Source organism: Taudactylus pleione, unplaced genomic scaffold (assembly GCF_031769625.1).
Source record: "Taudactylus pleione unplaced genomic scaffold, aTauple2 ptg000041l, whole genome shotgun sequence".
Taxonomy (NCBI): Eukaryota; Metazoa; Chordata; class Amphibia; order Anura; family Myobatrachidae; genus Taudactylus; species Taudactylus pleione.
The window spans coordinates 12,847,087-12,872,560 of NW_028284443.1; the positions used below are offsets into that span (position 1 = coordinate 12,847,087).

Sequence of the window (25,474 nt, forward strand, 5' to 3'; positions counted from 1 at the left end):
GACAGAAATCAGTATAGCTTCCCAAATCACTGAGGTTTCAGAAATCACTGCAGAACAGAATGGTCACACGGCGCATGGTACTTTTGTGTTGCCACTTGCAAAGAGGATTTCTTCTCAAAGTGATTGACATTCAGGAACCGTTTGGGGGAGGTAATTGGGAGTGGCGACAACAAACTGAAGCATGTCCCAGCCATTTTCATTTGTAGCCTGCTTCTGCAATCCCATACGCAGATAAAGTGGTTCCAATGACTCAGTCCAGGTGGCCAATCTGCGTGGTCACCCGTGGGCACGTCAGTACATTTCCAGATGGTTACAGCATTAGCAGATTTTTGCACAGCAGCTACGTGCAGGATCTCAGCTGCTAGTGCATTAGCGTACATCTCAGGGCCTCTGTTACACTCTATGAAACCAATTTGTATATTATACAAACTTAATTAAACATTGTGTACGTGACAAACAGAATGTTCTGTTAATAAGGAAACCACAGAATGTTCTCATTTTATATTGTGAAAGTGACAATGGGCATAGATGATTGGACATAGGATACTGCATATCATATAATCTATGATCTTTGTAGTTAGGGAAGCTCTTCTTAAGACCAACCAGCCGTGTGATATGACGTTTATGCTGTATTTGTACATTCACACTGTTGCCTGTTAACATTACAACTAATAAAGGACCTCATGATTGAAGATTATGGTTTGTCTCTATTATTGGATAGTAAAGATACTCTAAACCTTACATGCACCATCGCGGATCTTTGGACCTGGGACCATGATCAATTTCCAATATACATTTTAATAGCCCCATGCATACTAACATATGTATTAGTTCATAGCAAACTGGTACATCTAGCCCTATTCATTCTGCACACGAGGTGAAACCATGTACACTGGTTGGATCCGGCAGTTGCTGTTATGTGTACAATATGTATAGTAACGCAGGTACTTATGAAATTATTGAAAGTATTGAGTAATCTACTTTTTAAAAGAAAATATCACACCTCCACATACCTGTCCCACATCATTTACATCACCACATACCTGTTCCACATCACTTAAACCTCCACACATCTGTCCCACATCACTTAAACCTCCACACACCTGTCCCACATCATTTACACCTCCACACACACCTGTCCCACATCATGTACACCTCCACATACCTGCCCCACATCATTTACACCTCCACATACCTGCCCCACATCACGTACTCCTCCACATACCTGCCCCACATCACGTACTCCTCCACAAACCTGCCCCACGTCACGTACACCTCCACATACCTGCCCCACGTCACGTACACCTTCACATACCTGCCCCACGTCACGTACACCTCCACATACCTGCCCCACGTCACGTACACCTCCACATACCTGCCCCACGTCACGTACACCTCCACATACCTGCCCCACATCAGGTACACCTCCACATACCTGTCCCACATCAGGTACACCTCCACATACCTGTCCCACATCACTTACACCTCCACATTCCTGCCCCACGTCACTTACACCTCCACATTCCTGCCCCGCGTCACTTACACCTCCAGATACCTGCCCCGCGTCACGTACACCTTCACATGCCTGCCCCGCATCACGTACACCTCCACATACCTGCCCCATAGCGTACACCTCCACATACCTGTCCCACGTCACGTACACCTCCACATACCTGTCCCACGTCACGTACACCTCCACATACCTGTTCCACGTCACGTACACCTCCACATACCTGTTCCACGTCACGTACACCTCCAAATACCTGCCCCACATCACGTACACCTCCACATACCTGTCCCACATCAGGTACACCTCCACATACCTGCCCCACGTCACTTACACCTCCACATACCTGCCCTACGTCACGTACACCTCCACATACCTGTCCCACGTCACGTACACCTCCACATACCTGCCCCACGTCACGTACACCTCCACATACCTGTCCCACATCAGGTACACCTCCACATACCTGTCCCACATCACTTACACCTCCACATACCTGCTCCATGTCACTTACACCTCCACATACCTGTCCCACGTCACGTACACCTCCACATACCTGTCCCACGTCACGTACACCTCCACATACCTGTCCCACATCATGTACACCTCCACATACCTGCCCATCATTTACACCTCCAAATACCTGCCCCACATCACATACACCTCCACATACCTGTCCCACATCAGGTACACCTCCACATACCTGTCCCACATCAGGTACACCTCCACATAACTGCCCCACATCATTTACACCTCCACATACCTGCCCCACATCATGTACACCTCCACATACCTGCCCCATGTCATTTACACCTCCACATACCTGTCCCACGTCATTTAACCCATTATTGAGCTTTTTAGAGAAATCAACCAAAAAAAAAGTGATTTATTGGCCAAATTATACTATTAAAACCCCTCCAAGTGCATGATTATTCATTGGGAGGTGTGTTCTAGAGAGTCCGCACTGTGCCCTATTACCTTAAAATAAAAATTTCCCTACCTTTTCACCTGTTCGGGGGGGGGGGGGGTTGGTGGGGTCTTTTGCACACAAAAAAAACGTGAAATTGCTAGGAAAATGCGAGTTTGGAGTTCAATGGCAAATGCTTTTCACTGTGAAAATTCACAGTGAAAATGGCTCACAGGACCAAACTTGCTCCTAATTGGATTGAGTCCTAAAAGTTGGAATGGGTTAAAGGGATTGTACTAATTGATAGATAAATGTGAATAGACTCTCGAATAATGATGACCAAAGCAGGCGCATAACATGGCATGGCAACCCATTTAACTATTTGGCCAAGAAGCCAAATCTTTATAATGACCATGGTAACAGTGAGGAATACATTAAGGGGTCTATTTACTAAGCAGTGCTAGGAGTGAAAAGTGATAAGGTGCCAGCCAATCAGCTCCTAACTGCCATCTCACAGGCTGTGTTTGAAAAATGACAGGAGCTGATTGGCTGGCACCTTATCACTTTTCACTCTGTCTCCTAACACTGCTTAGTAAATAGACCCCTAAGTTTACTATAGCCAAACTTGCTTGCTCTCCCACATTTTTAGGGAGACAATGTCACCCTTCCACATCTTGTCCACTTACTAGTGCATTGGGTTTGGGAGGGTGTAATGACAAGATATTTGTGTATTTTGGGACAAATAATGCAATCATCATTCCCCACTACAGATGCCCACACACAGTGGCCTCCTGCATCTCAAGAATAAATGTAGGCAATTATGACGAGTTACAGTAGCTCAAAAAAGAGACTAGTCATAGTTGTGAAATTGCTGATGTCAATTCCTTCATCCTGCTTCAACTAATTAGTTTAACCCTTGGCAAACGTAATCAATTGCTATTTCCAAGTTTGCACCCCCACAGCCTAACCCTCCCCATTGTGCCTAAACCTATCCCGAACGACGTTGGGTTTCTGGCAACGGCATTCTGACGGATGTGGGGATTCAGGCGCCTGTATTTTGAGCGCCGGCATCCCGACAGCTGGGATGGTAACTACATCCCAAAATTGGGATGGTTGGGAGGTATAATTTATGCCCTGGTTGCCACCCACACGGTATTGTATCATTATTTAGTGACGTGTATATCAAACTGTATAAAGTGTGTAGATAAGGCTGCAAAGGTAAAAGTGGAAGAGAAAGTGCGTCTAAAATGTAACAGTATTTATTTCATTACACTAGAACAGTACTAACAGCACGGTGCTGTCCTAAGGGCGAGTTCCCCCCACCCCCTATCCGTTATTGTTAGCACGCAGTTCTCTCCTCGTTCGTACACGATTAAGTCTAAAAACTAGTGGGCTAAAGGACCTGGTCCTTCTGTCCACGTGGATTTAGCTTATTCTATATAAATATGCTAGAACCAAGTGGGCTAAAGGACCGGTCCTTCTGTCTACTTGGATTTAGCTTATTCTATATAAATATGCTAGAACCAAGTGGGCTAAAGGACCTTTTATTCTTAGAAAAACTTAACCTGTTTTACATAGGTATGCAGCAGCCAAGTAGGCAGAAGGACCTGGTCCTTTAGCCCACTTGCATCTAGACATTTTTATATAGTTAAGCTAGAACCAAATAGGTTAATGGACCGGTTATTCTCTGGGCAACTTAAGCTGTTTTATATAGGTATGCAGCAGCCAATAGGGTCAATGGTCAAGGGGCATGATTCAGATTGGTACACAAACTCAATAGTTTTGCAGACTATGATGGTGAGAGATCTGCACTTGCACAGATGTCACACTGTTGATGTGTAGATTTTGTTCTCACATGACCCCTCCACAGCAAATTCCTCAAATTACGTCACCGCAGCATTAGCTTATTCCCTACACTGCACAGGCTCCATACCTTAGCCTCTTTCATTGCATTAGAAGGGCCTGATTCAGAAGTGCACGTTATTGTAGCTGCATCCTTTTGCTAATGCTGCAGCCAATGGGTTTCCTACTGAGACACCTGTCGGCTGAGTTGCTAATCCTCCACCATGGGCATTAAGACACACTATTGGTGGGGATTGGTATGAAATACCGCCAGACCTATGTCCGGCAGTCCAAAACCCAACGCCGCAAGCCAGGCACCAGTGAAGATCCCGACTGCCCCCCCCCTTTGGGGGTGGCTAACCTTCCCCCCACTTACCAAAACAAACACCAAGGTTCTTTGCAAAAGCAACCGTTAAAATAAATATAGGGACCATAACAAAACATAAGGGTCCCCCATATGTAATGAACCAGCACAGACCTATTAGGCCTGCTGCTGGTTACAAAAATATGGTAGAAAAATGTTGTGGGGTTCCCAGTTATTTTCTGCAAGCCAGAACTGGGCTCCACTAGCTGGGGTGTAATTACACAGGCAGGGGACCCAATTCACTGGGTACCCCGGTCAAAGCATTTGCACCCCAAACTATTTTCCCCTCCAATAAAGGGGTACCCCCTCTCCTGGGTACCCTATCCTCTGTACACCTGGTCAGTGGGTGCAGTGTTTATGGGGTTAATTATTGTAAAAGTAATATTGTCCTTTACAGGGACACTAGGCCCCAGCCAGTCTCCCCCACATGCCAGTACTTGTGGAACTACAAGTACCACCAGCATGCTGGCATTAATGGCCCGCTGTTACCTGTACTACTCTTGTAAAAGAAATATTAAAATAAAACACACAACAATTTGTTTTAATAATTTATTAAACTGGACCATTTACCTGCGGGGCAGCTTATTGTAAGCTCTTTTGGCCGCCACCACCACCCCAGGGCTTCCAGCATATTCCCCTGGGAGGCGGCTGCCTGTTAGCTCTTTTTCATGGCCACCGCCCATCAGGACTTCCTTGGCATCTCCTTTCTTCAGGAGCACTTGTTCACTCCTCCTCCTCCTCCGACTGACTGTCCATCTCACGCTGGCTTACATAAGCCAGCTCAAGGGTGTGGGGCGATGACACAATAAGCTGCAATTGGCTCAACCTTGACATTTTTAAAATGGGAACAGCAGCAATAGCGTGCCTAATGCCAAACTCTGCATTAATGACAGACAGGAACCGGATCCAGGCCTGCCCCCATGCTCCCCACGTCCCGCAAAATTGGAGATCTCAGCCTGGATCCCTGCAGATCTGACAGTGCTGCCTTGGTACCGGCGCATCAGCATGCATAAGCCTTACCATAGGGGTGGCTTAGGCAAATGAGCCCAGCATTATCAATAGTAGCCCTGGCACCGTAAAGCCCTGATAAAAGTTTGAGCGGTGCCAGGGCTACTAATCAAATAGTCTGCTCCTCCCCCTAATCCCAAAACACACACACACCCTGCCCCACTGTATAAACTAAACCCCTCTAGTTCTCCTCCATATAACACAATTTATGTTTGCGAGTAGTCTGCCATATTTCTGCACTCAAGTGAAGCCATTCTGAGTATACCCACCAAAAGGCTCTAATTGACATGCAAAACAAATTTAAAATTTCCTGTTCTCTAAAATGGGACTTATTAGGGCTATTTAAACAAAACTGTAACTTTCTGGGAAAACTGAACCCCAAAAGCCACTAAAACAAGTTCTAACTAACAAAACTAACCCCAAGTCTTAATTTGTCCTCTACCCTGATGCCTTCACAAAAATCCCCCATAGACTAAAGCAAAAAAAGTGGCAGTTTTGACCAAACAGGAAGTGGAAAAAAATAAAAAATGACATTTTAACTTCAGATTGTTCCCAATTACTAAATTTTTATTAGCTGCATAGAAATTTGGCATGCAGTTCTTTCAGTCCATGTGCAACTATGCCCCCTCTGAGAAATTCCATATCAGAGAATTCCAGTTATTTGATTCAGCCTTAATATAAGGGCATGAGACTGTGTGTGTGTGTGTATATATATATATATATATATATATATATACACACACATAGTTTTAAAGGCACTCCAGATATATACGAAGAAATAAAGCAACAACACTCCACGTGTATGTCAACGTTTCAGAGGACTTTAACCTCTTTTATCAAGACATCATCACCAATATGAAAAAAGACAGATATATATATATATATATATATATATATAGCACAACTCCTCACCCGTGCAGCGCCTGCACGCTCCCTCCGTCCGGCATCCACAACGTCATCTCCTGGGGGCACCAGCGTTGCGGCGTGTATCAGAAACGTGACCCATCACCATAGCAACGCGTGTACACAATACAGGTCAAAACAGAACCTGTATGTGAATAAACATAAAAACAAATGCACTGAGGTACAAATAGCCTAGGCACAGAAAAGTTAAGTACAGGAGATCATATATGGCAGAAAATGAGCTGGTATAGGTCCATGGGACGGACCAGAAAGGTCAGCACCACTGTATACCAAACATTAAATAAAGGTAAACATAATCAATAACTTCTTACACGAAACAATGGAACAGGGAGGAAAAATGAGCCAATTTAAAGAAAACATGTAAGGGACATTATTTCATTAAGCCCATATGGATGCAGTTTTTAACCCATGTATCCATCTGCATTCCTTTTGCAACAATAAACGGTGCCTATCTCCACCTCCACCCTGTTCCATTGTTTTCTGTAAGAAGTTATTGATTATGTTTACCTTTATTTAATGTTTGGTATACAGTGGTGCTGACCTTTCTGGTCCATCCCATGGGCCTATACCAGCTCATTTTCTGCCATATATGATCTCCTGTACTTAACTTTTCTGTGCCTAGGTTATTTGTACCTCAGTACATTTGTTTTTATGTTTATTCACATACAGGTTCTGTTTTGACCTGTATTGTGTACACTAGTTGCTATGGTTTTGGGTCACGCTTCTGATACACGCCCCCAGCTGGTGCCGCGACGCTGGTGCCTGGGCGCAGGCGATGACATTGTGGATGCCAGACGGAGGAAGAGAGGAGGTGCTGCACGAGTGAATTGCTATTTATGTCTTTCTGTTTTCATATTAGTGATGATGATAAAAGAGGTTAAAGTCTCTGAAACGTTGACATACACATGGAGTGTTGTTGATTTATATCTTCGTATATATCTGGAGTGCCTTTCAAATTTTGTAATTGATACAGTCTCAGGACTGCTGGAAAGAGCACCCAGCACTTACTACTATAATAGAGGAGAGAGAGAATAATCTCCCGTTGAACTATATATACAATCACCGGTGCCCTCCGTAGGTAGCCCCTGCACGGAGCCCAAACGATAGTCAAAGAATGGCGGCACTTATACAGAAGCAGGTGTTCATAGCTGCTGTGTGGAGTAATTCTGTTGGAGTGCCGCAGTCCTGAGAGAGGGAGGGAGAGGTATATAGAGATTATATATATAGGTGTATTGTGAATGTACTCGGCCACTGGTTATGGAAAGCCTCCTTCTTATTCTTATAATACTTATATAAGTTTTGTGTATTACACTTACTTATTTGGTTATAAGTGTCTGCTCCAACCACAATAAGTGGGTAATGGCTAATTACCACATTAAAAACATAAGGCAAACAAAGTGAATAAGTGAGCGACAATAGTGCCTATACACTGCATATATTTATACCAAGGAACATGTATAATAACAAAGTGGTGTAAAGTGTCTAGTGCATATGTGCAAATAAATCTTAGAATAACATCCTATATAATTGTTTATAGAATATTGGTTAGTAAATAGTGATGGTGCAAATAAATTATAAAAGGATAATATATCTAAAAAACATTTAATAACATATATATCCAACAGACAATTATAAAAATGCAATAAATGAATAAAGGCAAGGTAGGAATTATAAATATATAGGTAAAAAAATAGTATTTCATAAAAACAAGATAAAAAAAAGAAAAAAAGAGAGAGAAACACAAAGAGGTAGATCATGTGCTTATCTTAGTGGGGTAGTCAGTCTCAGTTCATGGAGGTAAGAGAAGTGCAAGCACCAACGCGTTTCGCCTGATCATTGACGAAACACGTATATGTGATATATGTTATTTAAATGTTTTTTAGATATATTATCCTTTTATCATTTCTTTGCACTATCACTATTTAAAAAACAATATTCTATAAACAATTGTATGGGATGTAATTCTAAGATTTATTTGCACATATGCACTAGACACTTTATACCACTTTGTTATTATACATGTTCCTTGGTATAAATATATGCAGTGTATAGGCACTATTGTTGCTCACTTATTCACTTTTTTATATATATATATATATATATATATATATACACACACACATATACACACACACTTATACAATATAGTCAGCACTCCCATCCAAAGTCATATCAGTGATTATAAAATACGCACTATAGGGCGTTTTTTTTACACGATACAGGAGGTGAGTGACTTTTTAAAAAAATAAAAGGTCCTACAGGATGCGCTGTGTGCGCGCCATAGAGAAGACAATCACCGCAGCCGGTGATTGGTTGGGGAGATGGTGCTGGCTGGGGGCACGTATTGGCTCTGGTTGAGGAAGCGATCTGCGCTGGATTGGTCAGGACTGGCTGATCTGGTGTTGGCGCCAGCCGCCAGTTCATGTCTAGTCCGCTCTTATCCAGGGTAACCGGCAGACAAGATGAAGGAGAGCAGCGACCTATACTGGTGAATGAAGAGGCTTGGGGAGAGACAGGAACAGCTACTGCTGCCAAAGGGTGAGGAGGTGAGGTGCCTCGATCCAAAGCACCCTGACAGTACCTGGTATCCAGTTGTTTTAGTACTGATGGAGCAGGCTGTGGTATATTGTTGTTAATACACAGCTAGCACATTTATTATAGCAATTGGTGTAAAAAAATATCAAATATATTGTACTCCAATACTGTGCTCCCTGTTCCCCTCTCCTTGAGTCTGTACCCCTTCTGCTCTCCTGTGTACTCTGCCCTCCCACCTGTGCCCCCTGTTCCCCTCTCCTTGAGTCTGTACCCCTTCTGCTCTCCTGTGTACTCTGCCCTCCCACCTGTGCCCCCTGTTCCCCTCTCCTTGAGTCTGTACCCCTTCTGCTCTCCTGTGTACTCTGCCCTCCCACCTGTGCCCCCTGTTCCCCTCTCCTTGAGTCTGTACCCCTTCTGCTCTCCTGTGTACTCTGCCCTCCCACCTGTGCCCCCTGTTCCCCTCTCCTTGAGTCTGTACCCCTTCTGCTCTCCTGTGTACTCTGCCCTCTCACCTGTGCCCCCTTTTCCCCTCTCTCCATGTCTGTACCCCTTCTGCTCTTCTGTGCCCCCTGTTCTCCTCTCCCCTTCTGCTCTCCTGTGCACTCTGCCCTCTCACCCCTGTGCCCTTCTCCCAATATCATTATCGGTACAGTGTATAGAATATAGCGCATTTTTTTCACACTACAGGCAGTGTTGCATAAGTTGTGATCACCCCGAAACTAGTAGAACCCCAATTTTTTAAAGTGAGTGTTTCCAGGGACCCACATTTCTTTTCTCTCAGCGCAAATACTGCATATGCCGAGGTGCCAGTCAGTAGAGATTAAACAACAGAAGCAAGGCAATGGCACTCAATGGACTAAGTAATGCATATAAACAAATTCATAAATACAAATACACACGTGCAAATATATAAATGTTAATACATACTGTATACACGTATAGTGTTCTACCACTAAGTCTTTTGAGTACCAGCTGCTTACACACACACACACACTTACATATATAAATGCAGAGATATATGGACATGCAGAGATACATATACACACAGAGATATAGATATTTACACATGCAGATATATACATACACACACATCCACATGCAGGCATATATAATAAATTATACATAAAAGAATTTTTCCTATGGCAAGCAAAAAAAAGAGGCGGCACTCCCAATGATAAAGTACAAAAGAAGTGTTTTAAATGAATAACAGCATAAGTACAGATAATAAACGATATTTCAAGGCTCTAAAGCCTCTTCATCAGGACTGTACACGCAAGTACAGCTTTTTGCATGTACAGTCCTGATGAAAAGGCTTTAGAGCCTTGAAACATCATTTATTATCTGTACTTATGCTGTACTTTATCATTGGGAGTGCCACCTCTTTTTTGCTCGCCATAGGAAAAATAATTAGTTGTTTAGGAAGGCACCCTTCAGCAGTTTTATCCAGAGTGCAGAATCTGTGGAAATGTAATATAGATTATATACACCCAATAGGGATGTAAGGGTCCGGATTTATAAAAATCCGAACCCCCCCCCCCCCTTGATCCGAGAACAGAGTCCGGCTCGGGTTTTCCCGCCTGACTCGATCTGAAATCGAGGCAAAACGTCATAATCCCGCTGTCGGATCTCGCGGGTTTTGGATTCTATAAAAGGTCCCCGCATCAGCGCCATTTTTCACTCCGGCTGTGGACAGTGAAGAGGGAGGGCGGGAGTTAGGGCCGGCTGGACTGTGTTGTGCTGCTGTTGTCCATAGGGACTGGCTGGGCTGTGTTGTGCAGTCAGTTGTCCATAGGGGCTGTGTCCACTCCAAAGTCCACAGGGGCTGTGTTGTGCAGTGTCCCATAAAGGCTGCAGTCCTAAAGGTGGGCTGTAGTGTTGTCCAGTGGGTGATCTGTCCATCAGGGTTGCTACCCCAAGTGCAAAAAAAAAAAATATATATTTTTTTTTTTCTGTGTTTGTGAATTGTGTGTGCAGTAGCCGCACGTGCATCAACAAAGTAGCAGCGCCAAGCGTGCACCTGTGTCATAAATCAAGGACTAGTCTGTTGAAGGGTGGTGTAACCCACAAAGTGCCGGAAAAAAAAATAAAAAAATATTTTTCTGTGTTTGTGACTTGTGTACAGTGTCCCATAAAGGCTGTTGTCCTAAAGAGGTGATGTAGTTTTGTCCAGAGGGTACTCTGTCCATCAGGGGTGCTCCCCCCAAGTGCAAAAAACCCTGACTCTTTTTTTCTGTTTGTGTGCGCTGTAGCCGCACGTGCACCAACAAAGTAGCAGCGCCAAGCATGCGCCTGTGTCATAATTCAAGGGCCGGCTGGCTCGTCTGTTGAAGGGTGCTGTAACCCCCAAAATGCGCTCCATCCCAAAAAAAATGTTTTAATCTTTTTCTATTTTTATGACATAAAAATAATTAAAAAAAGCTTACTTACTTGATAAATTTATCCATTAACACAGCAAGGGAAGATGGCGATATCCTGTTGTCTCCCCCTTTTTTAGGGTATAATTTCAAAAACACAGGTATTAACCCTTCTGGTCAATGGACCATTAATTATTTTTATGTCATAATGACAAAAAACTTTTAAATAAATATATTGTTTACAACATCTAATGGTGGGCCTTTGGGCCATTTCTTGGTGATTTTTGGTGAGCGGGTCTTTTCTAGAAGCTCTTTGGACTCTATGGAATCGACTATCAATCATATTTGAATACGCTATAACCGGATAAGAACATTTGCCTTTAAGAACTCGTCTTTGGATTCCCCATTTGGTATCAACCATTATATACCATAAAGGAATATCAATATTTGTGTTTGTGCCCTCTAGTATTGTTGTGTATTTTGATCTATTTGTTCCCACTAACAGGGGTTCCACTTGAGGAGCAGCATTTATTTTCACATCTTAAGCGCAAAATAAGGGCATTTTTTTTACACATATATAAATATAAATTATATATCCATGCATACATATATATATATACATACATCCACATGCAGGCATATATAATGTAAAACAAGAGATATGGTAAGAACTTACCTTTGTTATCTCTGTTTCTACGAAGTCCATAGGGTCCACAGGGTGCCTGCCCTGACGCACCTGGCTTCATATGGGCTGTGTTACTGGTCACCGGTTTCCCGTCTCCTTTTCTGTGAGTGTGGTTCTAGAGTGTTCCAGTTTTCTCTCTCTTTTTCTCTCCTCCTCCGGCCCTGAAACAACAGGTCCAGATAGTAAAGCAGTAGGAATGGAGCATCGATGAGAAGACTCCGAAAATCCTAGTACCAGTGACGTCTGGGATGAACTGGAGCCACCAGAAGGAAAGCCCCTCCGTCTCGAATTAAACTTCCGAAGGCCTCGAGGAAGAAGGGAGACCGGAGGACACAGGTACACAAAGTGGAAGGACCACTTCACTGACAGAGTCACTGAAGGTAGCTTCAGTACTCCTAGAGCTGGACTGTAACACCGATAGTGTGTGATAGAGTCAGAAGGCCATGAGGACCAATCACCTCACAAGAGATTAGTCCCCGGGATGCACGTCGTGACGGCTGAGGAAGCCCGCTTCCCAATGGAGAGCTCCCGGAATGAACACTGCAGAGTTGGCCAGGAGAAGACCCTTGGACTATGTGAGAATGTATGACATTCCTGTCATTGCCACCGAACTACCAGTGTTGCCTAGATGGAAGCCACTGTTGTGACACCGTTGGACTGAACCTATGCAGGTTTACCGTGACATAAGGGTTAGGCCAGAGTGAAGGCCCAAGACAGCCGAAAGTTCCAACAAGTGGCAGGGCGGAAGCGACAGACGTCCAGCTACCCCGAAATGAATGCGGACCAGACACTGTGTGCAGCAAAGAATACCCTGGACAAGATGGCCATAGCCACCCGGACAGAGACCGACTCGCCTCCGGAGAGAGCATCATCGTCCGAAAAGCGATCCGATGGAAAAAAACTCGATCCAACTGGAGAAGAGTAAATTATGGCAAGGCCTGGAATGGAACTGATCACATTCCCCCCTCCCAAAAGGTAGACACTCTGGGAGACCGCGCATCACCAAGAGTAATGACATATGTCGACCGCGTAGACATCCGCACACTCCAAGTTGAAGAGCGGAGAGCTTGTCCTACGCCAGAAAAATTCCCAGATTCCTGAGAATCCAGCAGTGCTCCCAGATGAAGAATACTCTGTGAGGGATGCAGGGAGGACTTTTCTCCGGTGACTAATTATCTGTGCCGAGAAAAAGCTACGGTTATCCTGACCCGGCGGTAAAGGACCTCGGTGATCCTGCTAAAAGCAGGATGACGTCCAGAGAAAGGAGCATTCGGATACACTGAACAGGCGAACCGTCAGAAAATCCGTAAAGCTGGTAAACCCCGGTGGAGTTAAGGACAGTCCCAAAAGGCAGAGCCCGAAACTTGCAAGTTTTGCTGTGGCACAGAAAACCTGAACCCCTGCTGATGAGAGGGCTCTGTATGTACCCGTAGGTACGTATCCTCAATACTCAGATATACCATAAAGTCCCCAGGCTCCAAACGTCGGATGATGGAGCAAGGAGGATTCCACCTGAGTCCAGGCACCCTTGGAATCTGATTCAGGGATTTGAGACAGAGTATAGGCAAATGAAGGACCAGTCAGTCACTGCCCCAGAAAGAAAAAAGAACAACCAGTCCCTCGCTGAGATAGTGAGGCTGGCCGAAATAGCTCTGCTTACCGCAAAGGCTGTATAGCTTTCTGGGTTTGTAAGGCCCTGATCGGAAGAAGGGCCCATGTAACAAAGCCTGTCAGGAGGCCGCCTGAGCAATGAGAGGCCGTTGAGAATCAGTATCTCACTCTGGAATCCCCCAGATGTAGACCTGCCCCGTCAGGCTGAAGGCTTATCCTCCGGCGTAGAAGCAGGGCCGTCCAGAAGTCCTGGACAGCTCGGTACTAGATATGGTGGCCCCCGTGGAGGCCAACAGCCTAGGAAAAAACAGGCCTTTAGGCTGACCCTGAGGACAAAAAGACTTAACAGAGTTAGTCCGAATGTAGTGGGAGTAGCTAAAGACGGCATCTCTCCATTAGTGATACTGCCAATGATGCAACAATCTTGTCAAGGCCGGACCAAACAAGATCTTCCCCATGGTAGGAGACTGCACCTCTGCTTTCCCATAACGCAGCCATAGGGTATTGCGGCGGATACAGACGCAGCCGAAACCCTGAAAGTTAGAAGACCGGCATCCAATGTAGGTAATCCCACATATGACAATTGCATATTTTATGTGAGTGGCAAAAGACATTTGAATCCCAGACGTGTTGAAGGGGAAAAACGTTACAAATGCATCAGCCCAGCATGCAACAGTATTAACCAACCATGCGATGGCCATGGTAGGACGGGCAACAGACCCTGAAAACGAGTACATTGATTTCAGGTAAAGTTACCACCTACGGATCCGTAAAATCCGTCCAGGCCGGGATGGGAGGCATATTAATGCCTGTAACCCGACGGTTAACATACAAATCCACCCCAGAAGGAGATTTCTATTACTTGTGAGGACCCTCAGGGAATGGGAAACAGGAGGCCTTTGTGACCCCTCGTATCTGGCGACAGCCAGACTCCCGCCATGAGATCCACCCGCTGGACAGAAACGAGGAATGTATGATACAGGTGCAGGATCGACATTCTATATATCCAGAATGAACCCGGCTACCAGCCCCAAAGCAGGAATAATAATACTTGAAATCGGCTCCCCCCATGTGAGGGGGAAAGAGCCGAATACACCCTCCAGTTCACGGCAGAGCCACTGGGAAGTAACCACAGGGCGTATATCACGCCATTTAGTATTTCGTAGAAAACGACATTCACCAGGGTGGCCCTTGTGGTAATCCCTGCAAAGGGAATGACAGACCGATGCGTTACCGGAGGTAATTCATGTACTGTGAAAAACCCCGGCAGGGAGCGATAGTCTGTGACACAGGGGTAAAGTGCAAGTAATTGCGAGACACCCCGAGTTGAAAAGGGCAGTATGGTGAAGTAACCACAAGCGAGTTACGACAATGGGGCCCGCCCGGCGATCCTCAAAAGAGAGGATCCTGAGAAATAAACCGCCCAAAGGGGTCGTGCAAGGGGCCCGGCACCAGATGGCGCCGCATACAAAACCTTTCTGAGTCAAATCCTCCGCACTAATACCTGCAGCACATGGCTTGCAGGATAGCAATAATGGGTGCAGTATCGTGCGCAATCTCCTGGTCAGAAATATTAAGCAGCGCCATACCGGTCCTGACTGACGCTAAGATTAGCTGCAGGGACCCATTATCAGCGTATGCAACACACAGTTCCATCTAAAATATGGCAACGTGGAGCATGCAACAGTATGTGACAAACCTCACAAATATTAACAAGTATATATATGTGAGGTCTCAGAACCACCCTATGTACACCTGTATTAGGGCAGATAAAGAAAAGGGATAGATTTACACTGACAGGTGAGAAAAGCAGACAGTCAGCACTAGCATAAGTCACATACAATGCAGAAAAACATATATACATACATTTGCATGACATATAATATACTGCACAATGCCGCTACATTCAACTGCCCAGATTCAGTGTCTGGGAAGGCTACAGCGCTGTGTACACTCACCCACAATGGCCAGGTACGCAGGGGGACTGGGCTCACTGACATCCTAAGAGTTCTGCAGCACCACCGAGAGATAATGGCCGCTGGAGACCTCAGAAGAAGCGTGGCCCGCGGAGGAAGCAGCTCAGCGACGCCAGACTGCGTGTTGAAAGGCGCGCTGAGCTGAGGGGAGGAGCCGCTAGACAGGGAAGGCTTCCTCCCCTGGCTAGCAATTAACCCCCCGGGATGCGGGCTCCCGCTGCCGTTATAATCCCTGGTGGGCTAGTGGACACCTGGGGTATGCCTCCATGGAGGGGGAGCCCGCCGCCACCGCTAGCGCCTCCGGTCTGTCCCCAGAGACCGGAGGCATAAGGCTGCATATTCACACGTGGATCACCGCAAGCGGTGACCACGCGACTTACTTGTCCCCGTCGATCCGGCAGCAGCCTAGGGATTCCTCCAGAGTCCGGCTAGTACAGACTCTGGGGTCCCGCTGCGATCCCCAGATCTGTACTGGCGTCGCAGCGCCGGCAGGGTGTAGGAGCGGCAGCTTAGACGTCCATTGGACAGTCTGACACTGCCGCTCTGAAGAGTAGTAAAAAAAAAATAAAACTCTTTTTTTAAAATAAATTTTAAGCTTAAGGGCTGCTAATCAGCTCCCCACTGCACTAACGGTGACCTGACTCCGGCCAGGCACCAACTTAAACTGAGGTGCCTCTGGCTGGGGGGCGGGGTTATAGGGAGAGTGGACCCAAGTGCATCCTGGGAGCTAAAAGCTTTAACTGCGTGGTGCCCGGATTTGGTTCCCAACCTATACCCCAAGGTCAACCCTGTGGACCCCTATGGACCCTGAAGTAGAAATTCTATATACATACATCCACATGCAGGCATATATACTTATATATAAATTATATACATACATCAACATGCAGGAATATATACAAATAGTGTTCTTCTACACATCTTGGGGTAGATGTATTATAGCGGCACTTAACGTGCCGCTATAACGCTTCCCCTCTTTACCGAGGCAAAGCAGGAAGCACTACCAATGAGATGTATAAACATCTCATCGGCCGGAGAGGGGGAGCGTTAACTCCCCCCTCCGGCGCTACCGGCTAGAGACAGCAGCGCATCAGCCGCTGTGTCTCTCTCCCGGCCGGCTCCACTGAGCAAGCGCGGGATCTCGCAAGTATCACGAGATCCCTGCGTGGAGCCCTGGAGCCGGCAGCCGCCGCGGTAGGGACAGCGCTGTCCCTGCTGTGGGCATAGGCTAACGCCAGGCTGTAGCTGTCGATAACGACAGCTACAGCCGGCCGAACGGTCATGCGTTATGACCGTTCGTACATGGCCCTGCCGTCGCAGAGCTATCAGCGCCGATAATGAGACCCCCGATCATACATCGTGGAGAAGCGGTATCAGCGCACCGTTTCTGGGCTTCGTACATCACCCCCTTATGCGCTGTGACGCAGTCAAAAATAAAACTAGGACAAGGAGACAGCACTTAGGAGCAACCGAGGGACACACCCAGGCAATAGAGCAGCAGAGTGATAAGCGACTAGGGAGCGCTGCAGCCTGTGCAGGGCAGGGAGAAAGATTGTTGATGAGGAGACCCGGGAGCTGCAGGCAGAGACTGACCCCTCTGCTTAGTATATAGCAAAGTTCGTACTAGTCTTACCGCCGGCACCGGGCGCCTCACATCTCCAGTCACTGCTAACACCCGGCGCCACCAACAGCAAGTAATAACCTCAGTCACCCGGCTGGCAGTGGGTTGCCCCCCCGGGAGATCTGCGCCTGATCTATCAGCGTGTAATACAGCCACTGTGTGCCCGTAGTATCACAACTCATCCATGCTCCCCATCGCCCTGCAGCTGACTAACACTGACTCCTCCCCCAGCCAATCATATGGTTCTGACGTCTTCAAAGGTACTTTAGACCCCTTGGATTCGGGGAGGAGGCTGAGGCTGCTGCCATTGCCCTGGAAACGCACCGCCCGCCCCCCCATCTCCCTGGAGACGCCGGTGACAACAAATCAGCCAGGACTCCTGGGCCGGTGAGCGGGGCATAGGGGTGGGAGCTTCGGGCAACAGTTATAGGGGGGCAATGGCACATCCACGCACATATTCCATAATATGAGAAACCGTGCATAATTTTGTCAAAACCCCCACAAATTTAAAAATGACACCTGCATCCAGCACTCCAATCACCCCAATGTATGTGTTCAAGGATGGCTCCGCATTGTACTGTTATATGATGCCCACATATACCGTATGTAACTATATATGTCAGAGGTACTTTATTGTAGAATTAAACAATTGTCTAAATCCCAATAACTGTAGAAGCATTTGTACATACAATTTTTAAATTTACATAGACAGCAAATGGTTTCCTATAAATAGTACCAGCAATGTAATGTTTGGGTTGATACATATTACCTAGAACACCTACAGAAATTATGCACTTGTTGTGTACGACCAGTATTCACTTCATTTTACATATCATTGGTTGGGAAATTAAGTGGACACAGATTATTCAGCACAGATAATCTAATGTCTCTGCATTTTGCATTTATTAACAGTTTGATTTCTTGGTAAAAATAAAATAAGTGATCAGTAACATAATAATCCCTAAGAGGCTAACTTTACGAATAAATTATATTTCAAACGGAATGTCATACAATGGGTCACCCTTCAGGAAAATCTCTATAGCGACAGAAAAATATTATAATATCATGTTCTTATAAATGACAACCTCTTTAAGTAAGCAATCATTTTGGCAACTATTGGTATTATTAGCATCAATCATTACCAAATTTAGCAGAGTTCAATGATGTGAGTATAAGTAATCTCTGTACTGTGGTCTGTGCGTCTCCTCCCCGAACACAGCAATATAACGTATTAGTATAATAAGTACTGATCAGTATAAAGGGGATCTTGGGGAGTGATCATGTATGTTGTGTATTACTCCGGTGCCCAGGACCGGTGCAAGGTTTCTTGGCACCCTAGGCATTTCTTCAGCCTTGCGCCCCCCCACCCTCAGATAGCTACACAAGCCCTTATACAGTGCCCCCAGCAGTGGTCCCCTCTATGCTGTGCCCCCAGTAGTGGCCCCATATGCAGTGCTCCCAGTAGTGGTCCCCCTATGCAGTGCCCCTTATATTATGCCCTCAGTGGTAGTCCCACCTACGCAGTGCCCCTTATATAGTGCCCCAGGTAGTGGTCCCCCTGTGCAGTGCCCCTTATATAATGCCCCCAGTAGTAGTCCCCCCCTGTGCAGTGCCCCTTATAGAGTCCCCCTTATATAATGCCCCTAGCAGTAATCCCCACTTTTGCAGTGCCCCCAGTAGTGGTCCCACCAGAGCAGTGCCCCCTGCACTAATACCCCCCCAGCAGTGCCCGCAGTAGAAGTTGTGCCACCAGTAGTACCCTTCCCCCAGCAATGCCCCCAGTAGTAATCGTGCCCCCAGTAGTAGCTTCCCCTCAGCAGTGCCCCCAGCAGTAGACTCCCCCCAGCAGTGCCCCCAGTAGTAGTTGTGCCCCAGTAGTAGCCTCCTCCCAGCAGTGCCCCAGTAGTGATACCCCCTTCCCCCCCCAGCAGTAATCCCAGACAGACACACACAGAAGAAAAAACAAAAACCTCCACTTACCTTAATCCCCGCTCCGGCATCCGCTCCTCTGTCCCCCGGGCCGGCCCGCTCTGCATGATGGGAGAGACGTCATGACGTCTCTCCCCTCACTCACTGCGGGAGCCGGAAAATGGAGCTCATGAGTGAGCTCCAGCCTGGCTCCGGCAGTGGGCGCAGCAGCCAATGAGAGTCTGTCTGACTCTCATTGGCTGCTAAAACAAACACAGCTCCTAGTAGTGTAGTGTGGACTGCACTTATGTGCGGTCCACACTACACATTATTCCAGTGGCGTCCTGCAGTGGCCAGCACTCTTAGGCAGCTACCTAAGTTTGTCTAGTGGTAGCGCCGGCCCTGGTGCCATGTAGCACCAGTGATATCTGCCATTTGCTTTGTTGAAGAATGGCTGCCTTGCTCTAATAGGCTGTCTTGCACATTTATGAATCATTTGTAATCATATTTAATAAACAAAAAAATCACATTGAGCTACAAATAACACTTCTAATATTTGGCAAAACCACACTATCTTAAAAGGGATTTAAAAGCAAAGGGTGTGGATTAACAGATAGACAGTAAAAAAGTTGACAGTGTCTAGATAGACACCAGATGTTAGACAGTCAATAGGTCGACTGGAACAAAAAGTAGACATGTAAGAAGGTCGACAGATACAAATGGTCGACAGGGTCAATAGGTCGACATGAAAATGGTCGACACAAAAATGCTCAACACATAATTTTATTTTATTTTTTTAGCCCTAATCTTCACCCTAACCAAAACCCTCCCCTAGGTGCCTAACCCTAAGCATCGGGGTAGGTGTCTGACCCTAACTGTCCCTTCTAGTGCCGGACTCTCCGGTATGTGCCTAACCCTAACCCTCCCTCATCGTGACTAACAGTCGGGGTAAGTGCCTAACCCTAAAAAACAAAAAAATAACGTGTCGACCATTTTTGTGTCAACCATTTGCATGGCAACTTTTTGATCATGTCAACTATTTGTACCTGTCGACCTTCTTACATGTCTACCTTTAGTGTGTCGACCTTTTGTCCCTATCAAGCTTTTGTCCCAGTCGACCTATTGACTGTCTAACATCTGGTGTCTATCTAGACATTGTCGACCTTTTACTGTCTATCTATAGTACGGAATCCAAAAGCAATCTGGAACCTGCAACTGTAGTTTTAGGGAGAGGAAACAAAAGTTAGTGACAGTGAAAATGATTTTCTGTTTGTTGTACTTTAAATATGTTTTCCATCATTTGTTTTATTTTTATATTAAAGGGCTTATAGGGAAGTTTTAGTATGATTTTAGGATGTTTTTAGAAAATACTATTTCTATGGTACAGTATAATTCATGTAATTGCCATTACCATGCTTGCTGGTTTTGCATATTACATTGCATAACATTCCCACATCCTGCTATATACTTTATGATGTTTTGTAGAGCTCTTTTTGTAGTAACACCAAATGCTATATTTCAAATTCAGTTTTCTATTCCATATCATATATTGAAGAATTGCTAAATCTCTGATGAAGCAGGTGTAGGAACCCTGACAGCTTAAGATGGAACATACAATTGCATCATCGTCTGGAAATGCAGATGTAACTCAGCAGTCAGAAGATGAGAGCCAGGGAATTACTGATGAACTGAGTCAAGGAATGGTTAACATTGTAGAAAATGAATTGAATGAGACAATCATTCATGATGAAGACCAACACTCCATTGTGGAGGGTGAAGAGGTACAAAGCTTGGACCAAAACCAAGAAATAGAAAATGACGAGTCATCAAATATGTTGGTAGATCAACAGAACAATCAGAAAATGGCTGACATAGGAGATAAGCCACCAGATTCAGAAAAGCCATTTGTCCAAGAACAACATATTGCAGAAACAGCACCAAAAACACCTGAACAAGTTTTAAATCAAGAATTATCAGTAACAGAGCAGCAAAGTGTAGAGTACAGGTCCTCGCATCCAATAGGGATTCAGACGTTTCCAGAAATCAGCAATGAACTGAAAGAAGAAATAGAGCAAGCCCAAAAAGTTGTGCAGGAAGACAACATGCAAACATCACCTGAATTAAAGGAGGAGGACAAGGTGGTTCCAGAGGAGCAAGAGCCTCATTTCCAGCGAAGTGTTTCTGAAAACCATGAAATTGAAAATAAAATGCCCTCCGATGTGCCCAGTGCTACAGCTACAGGTATTGTCATTTTAGTGTTAGAATGGATTTAATCTACTTTACTATGTTGATTCTCTCTTCCTCTCTTACCTTCATATCACTGTCATCATTATAAAATCACAATTCAAGCCTACAGTTAGCAAGGAGCTCCAAAGAACATCTAGGAAAAGGTAGCTACAGTTAAGGAAATCATAATTGGTCAGAAATAAGAAGGGAACATGGAAAGAGAGGAGGGAAAAGTGGATAATGGATAATACAGCACAGTGTTAAAATACATTTGTATAAATTGCACCTCATTATATGTCAATGTCCTATAAATCATTTTAGACCCATATCTGCTCTATGTTTTTAGAAGTGAGTTTTAGAAGAGATGTTGCCCATAGCAACCAATCAGATTCTAGCGATTATCTTCTAGAAGGTGCTAGTTAAATGTTAAGTAGAATCTGATTGGTTGCTATGGGCAACATCTCTTTTAAAACTCACTTCTAAAAACTCTCACTTTAATAAATTTACACCTAATAGTAAAGCATTTTCGGTAGATATTTGGAAGTGAGAAATGCTTAAAAGACAATTTTTGAGTGAGTCTGTGAAATTCATCTCTTTTGTAACTGCAAATAATACAATGTATCAATCCTCCATTCAGCAGCCCCAGATTGGGTGACGCTGCTTGTGCGTCGTATTCGCATCACTTTGAGAATAAGACACAGTTGAAGGTAAAAAGTCGCACAAAAAGACGCTCGGCTTCAATGTGTCACGCCACGGCATGGTGCGACTAGACAGGCTGTTTACCGAGCAAGAAAGTAAGATGTATGTGGACACATCTGTACAAGGGGGTTGAGGTCTCGGTCGGACCTCCTTTTGGTGTACGCTGGGTAGAACTTTGACACGGGGAGCCTGTTCTGAGCCTTCCACTATATGGATTTGGACGAAAACTTCACAGAGTGGTAACATTGGATCCCAGAAGACATACTACAGGTTTGAGGTCCCGGTCAGACCTCCCATTGGGTGGGAGGAAGGCAATAGGTCTGGGATGCCCAATGGAGTGGTTGGGGTCCCAGCCGGACTCCACAGTGGAGTGTGCCGGGCAGAACTTTTACCCATGGAGCCTGTTCTGGGCCTTCCACTGGATGGATTTGGGTGACATCACATAATAATACTTAATAACTTGAAGATTTACTTCAGCTAATATATATATATATATATATATACACATATACACACATGTTTCAGGACATGGGGCCTGAGTCAGAGATGTACTGTACGTTAACCCGTTTTCAAGGAGGGACAAGGCCAGAGTCTGCCAGGACCCGGTCAGGCTGTGGTAAATTTCAGCTACCGCAGCCTGGCCATAGGGACAACAATCGTGACCATTTGTTCTGATGGTGATCCCAGGCTGCGACCTCGGTCGCAGCGCTGGGACCATGCAGATGCAGCAAGGAGGTGTCTGACACCTCCTTCTGCATTTGCATTTTAAAGGACAGAATTACACAGCCACTTGTGTGCGGCTCTGCAATTCCGTCCATCTCTGAATCAAGCCCATGATTACGTCTGCATGATTTTCAAAAAAGTTTCACCTTCACAAAAACCACTGCTGTACTGTACATAACTATAGAGACATATAGATGTGTCCTCATACAGCCTTGCTGCAGTTACGCCAAACAGCCCCCCTCGGCAAGCCAGGTTGCGGGTGACTCTGCTGGCACTGGGCGTCTTCGTGCAACTGAGTCTGTATACAAAGCACAATGGAACTTGGCGTGGAAAAAATCTGCAGCCGCTGCATCGTACCATTTCGTATACAGATTCAGGCTCAGTCGCACACAGATATATAAGTGTCACATATCAAATTAATCAGCACAATCTATAGGTGCACTAGCATAGGCACCAGTCATCTCACACCACATGGCGTATTGAGCCATGTATGAGAGAACACATCTATAATATTTATAACACTCAGGATTTACAGTCTGAACTTTATATTGGAGTAATAGAAATAGTTTTGCTTTATAACATACAGTATATGAACTGTAATATTGCAAATAAAGGAAGAACCCTTTATCTACTGTATTTGCAGGCTTTTTGTTTGGCTGAACACTTTTGCTTTGTAACACTAACTCAAAGAGAATAATGGAGAAAATAGATTTTCAATGTAACTTCATTGGATGAGTTTGGATTCAAATCATAGGAAAACCTATGTATAAAAACTTGGCATGAAAGAGCAGTCAAATGAATTCCCTACTAACTTTCCCCATCATTTATATAACATATCCCCACCACAAATTGCATACCAACATAATAGCAATTGTGTTTTTTGTATCTGCTTCACAGAAAGCTATGCTGCTTATTTATTAACAAGTCATCCAGACTATGATAAAATACTGTAACATTTTTTTTTTTATTTAGTTAAGGTGATGCTAGCTCCCAATAGTCAAGTGGTCACAGTTGCATTTTCTATTGGAGATTCTGTGGGAAACCTTAAGAAATACTTTGCATCTCAAATGAAAATACCAGAAATGGTCATACAAATAATGTTTGAAGGTAAGTAAAATTATATCAAAATGTGACATATATAGTGTACATTTTACACTGCTACATAGTGTACATATATATGTGTGACATACACTGCCTTGCAAAAGTATTCACCCCTTTGCATTTTTCATGTTTTGTTGCCTCACAACCTGGAATTAAAATGGATTGTTTGAAGGAGTGCATCATTTCATTCACAGAACATGCCTACAATTGTGAAGTTGTGTTTTTTTTTACATCGTGAATCAAACAACATTTAGGACAACATAACCGAAAACTTCTGCGTGCATAACTATTCACACCCCTAAACTCAGCACTTTGTTGAGCCACGTTTTGCGGCAATTACAGCTCGCTTTGGATAAGTCTCTATGAGCTTGCCAGTTCTTGCCCCTGGGATTTTTGCCAATTCCTCAAGGCAAAACTGCTCCAGCTCCTTCATGTTGGATGGTTTCCACTTGTGAACAGCAATCTTCAAGTCTGACCACAGATTCTCAATTGGATTTAGATCTGAGCTTTGACTAGGGCATTCCAAAACATTTAAATGTTTCCCCTTAAACCACTTGAGTGTTGCTTTAGCAGTATGCTTCGGGTCATTGTCCTGCTGGAAGGTGAACCTCCGTCCCAGTCTCAAATCACAGGCAGATTGAAGCAGGTTTTGCTCAAGAATATCCCTGTATTTAGCACCATCCATCTTTTCCTCGACTCAAAAAAGTTTCCCAGTCCCTGCTGCTGAAAAACATCCCCACAGCATGATGTTGCCACCATCATGTTTCACTGTGTGGATGGTGTTCTTGGGGTGATGGGATGTGTTGGGTTTGTGCCAGACATAGCGTTTTCCTTGGTGGTCGAAAAGTTACATTTTAGTTTCATCTGACCAGAGCACCTTCCTCCATACATTTGGGGAGTTGCCCACATGCTTTTTGGTAAACTCAAATCATGTCTTCTTATTTTTATCACTAAGTAATGGCTTTTTTCTAGCCACTCTTCCATAAAGCCATGCTCTATGGAGTGTACGGTTTATTGTGGTCACATGCACAGATACACCAGTCTCTGCTGTGAAACTCTGCAGCTCCTTCAGGGTTACCTTTGGTCTCTGTGCTACCTCTCTGATTAATGCCCTCCTTGCCCAGTCTGTGAGTTTTGGTGGGTGGCCCTCTCTTGGCAGGTTTGTTGTGGTACCATGTTCTTTCCATTTGATGATGATGGATTTGATGGTGCTCCGGGGGATCATCAAAGATTTGGATACTTTTTTATAACCCAACCCAGAATTGTACTTCTCAACAACCTTGTCCCTGACCTGTTTGGAGAGCTCCTTGGTCTTCATGGTGTGATGCCTCTTGCTTAGTGGTGTTGCAGCCTCTGGGGCCTTTCAGAAAAGGTGTGTTTATACTGACAGATCATGTAATACTTAGATTTCACACAGGTGGACTTCATTTCACTAATTATGTGACTTCTGAAGGTAATTGGTTTCACCAGAACTTTTGATTGG

General features: G+C 45.0%; 1 protein-coding gene across 3 annotated transcripts in view; it reads left to right on the plus strand.

Moving 5' to 3' along the window:
- Positions 1-17,639: 17,639 nt before the first annotated feature.
- IQUB (IQ motif and ubiquitin domain containing) overlaps positions 17,640-25,474 on the plus strand; it is a 55,227-nt gene continuing 47,392 nt past the window's right edge. The window contains exons 1-3 of one of the 3 annotated variants that reach the window (XM_088456069.1): positions 17,640-17,721; positions 20,798-21,483; positions 23,863-23,997. In XM_088456069.1, coding sequence (XP_088312195.1) covers positions 20,847-21,483; positions 23,863-23,997 — 772 coding nt within the window. In that variant the 5' untranslated portion in view covers positions 17,640-17,721; positions 20,798-20,846. Of the gene's footprint in view, positions 17,722-20,770; positions 21,484-23,862; positions 23,998-25,474 lie in introns of all 3 variants that reach the window. The other 2 variants (XM_088456077.1, XM_088456082.1) reach the window with 2 other exon arrangements.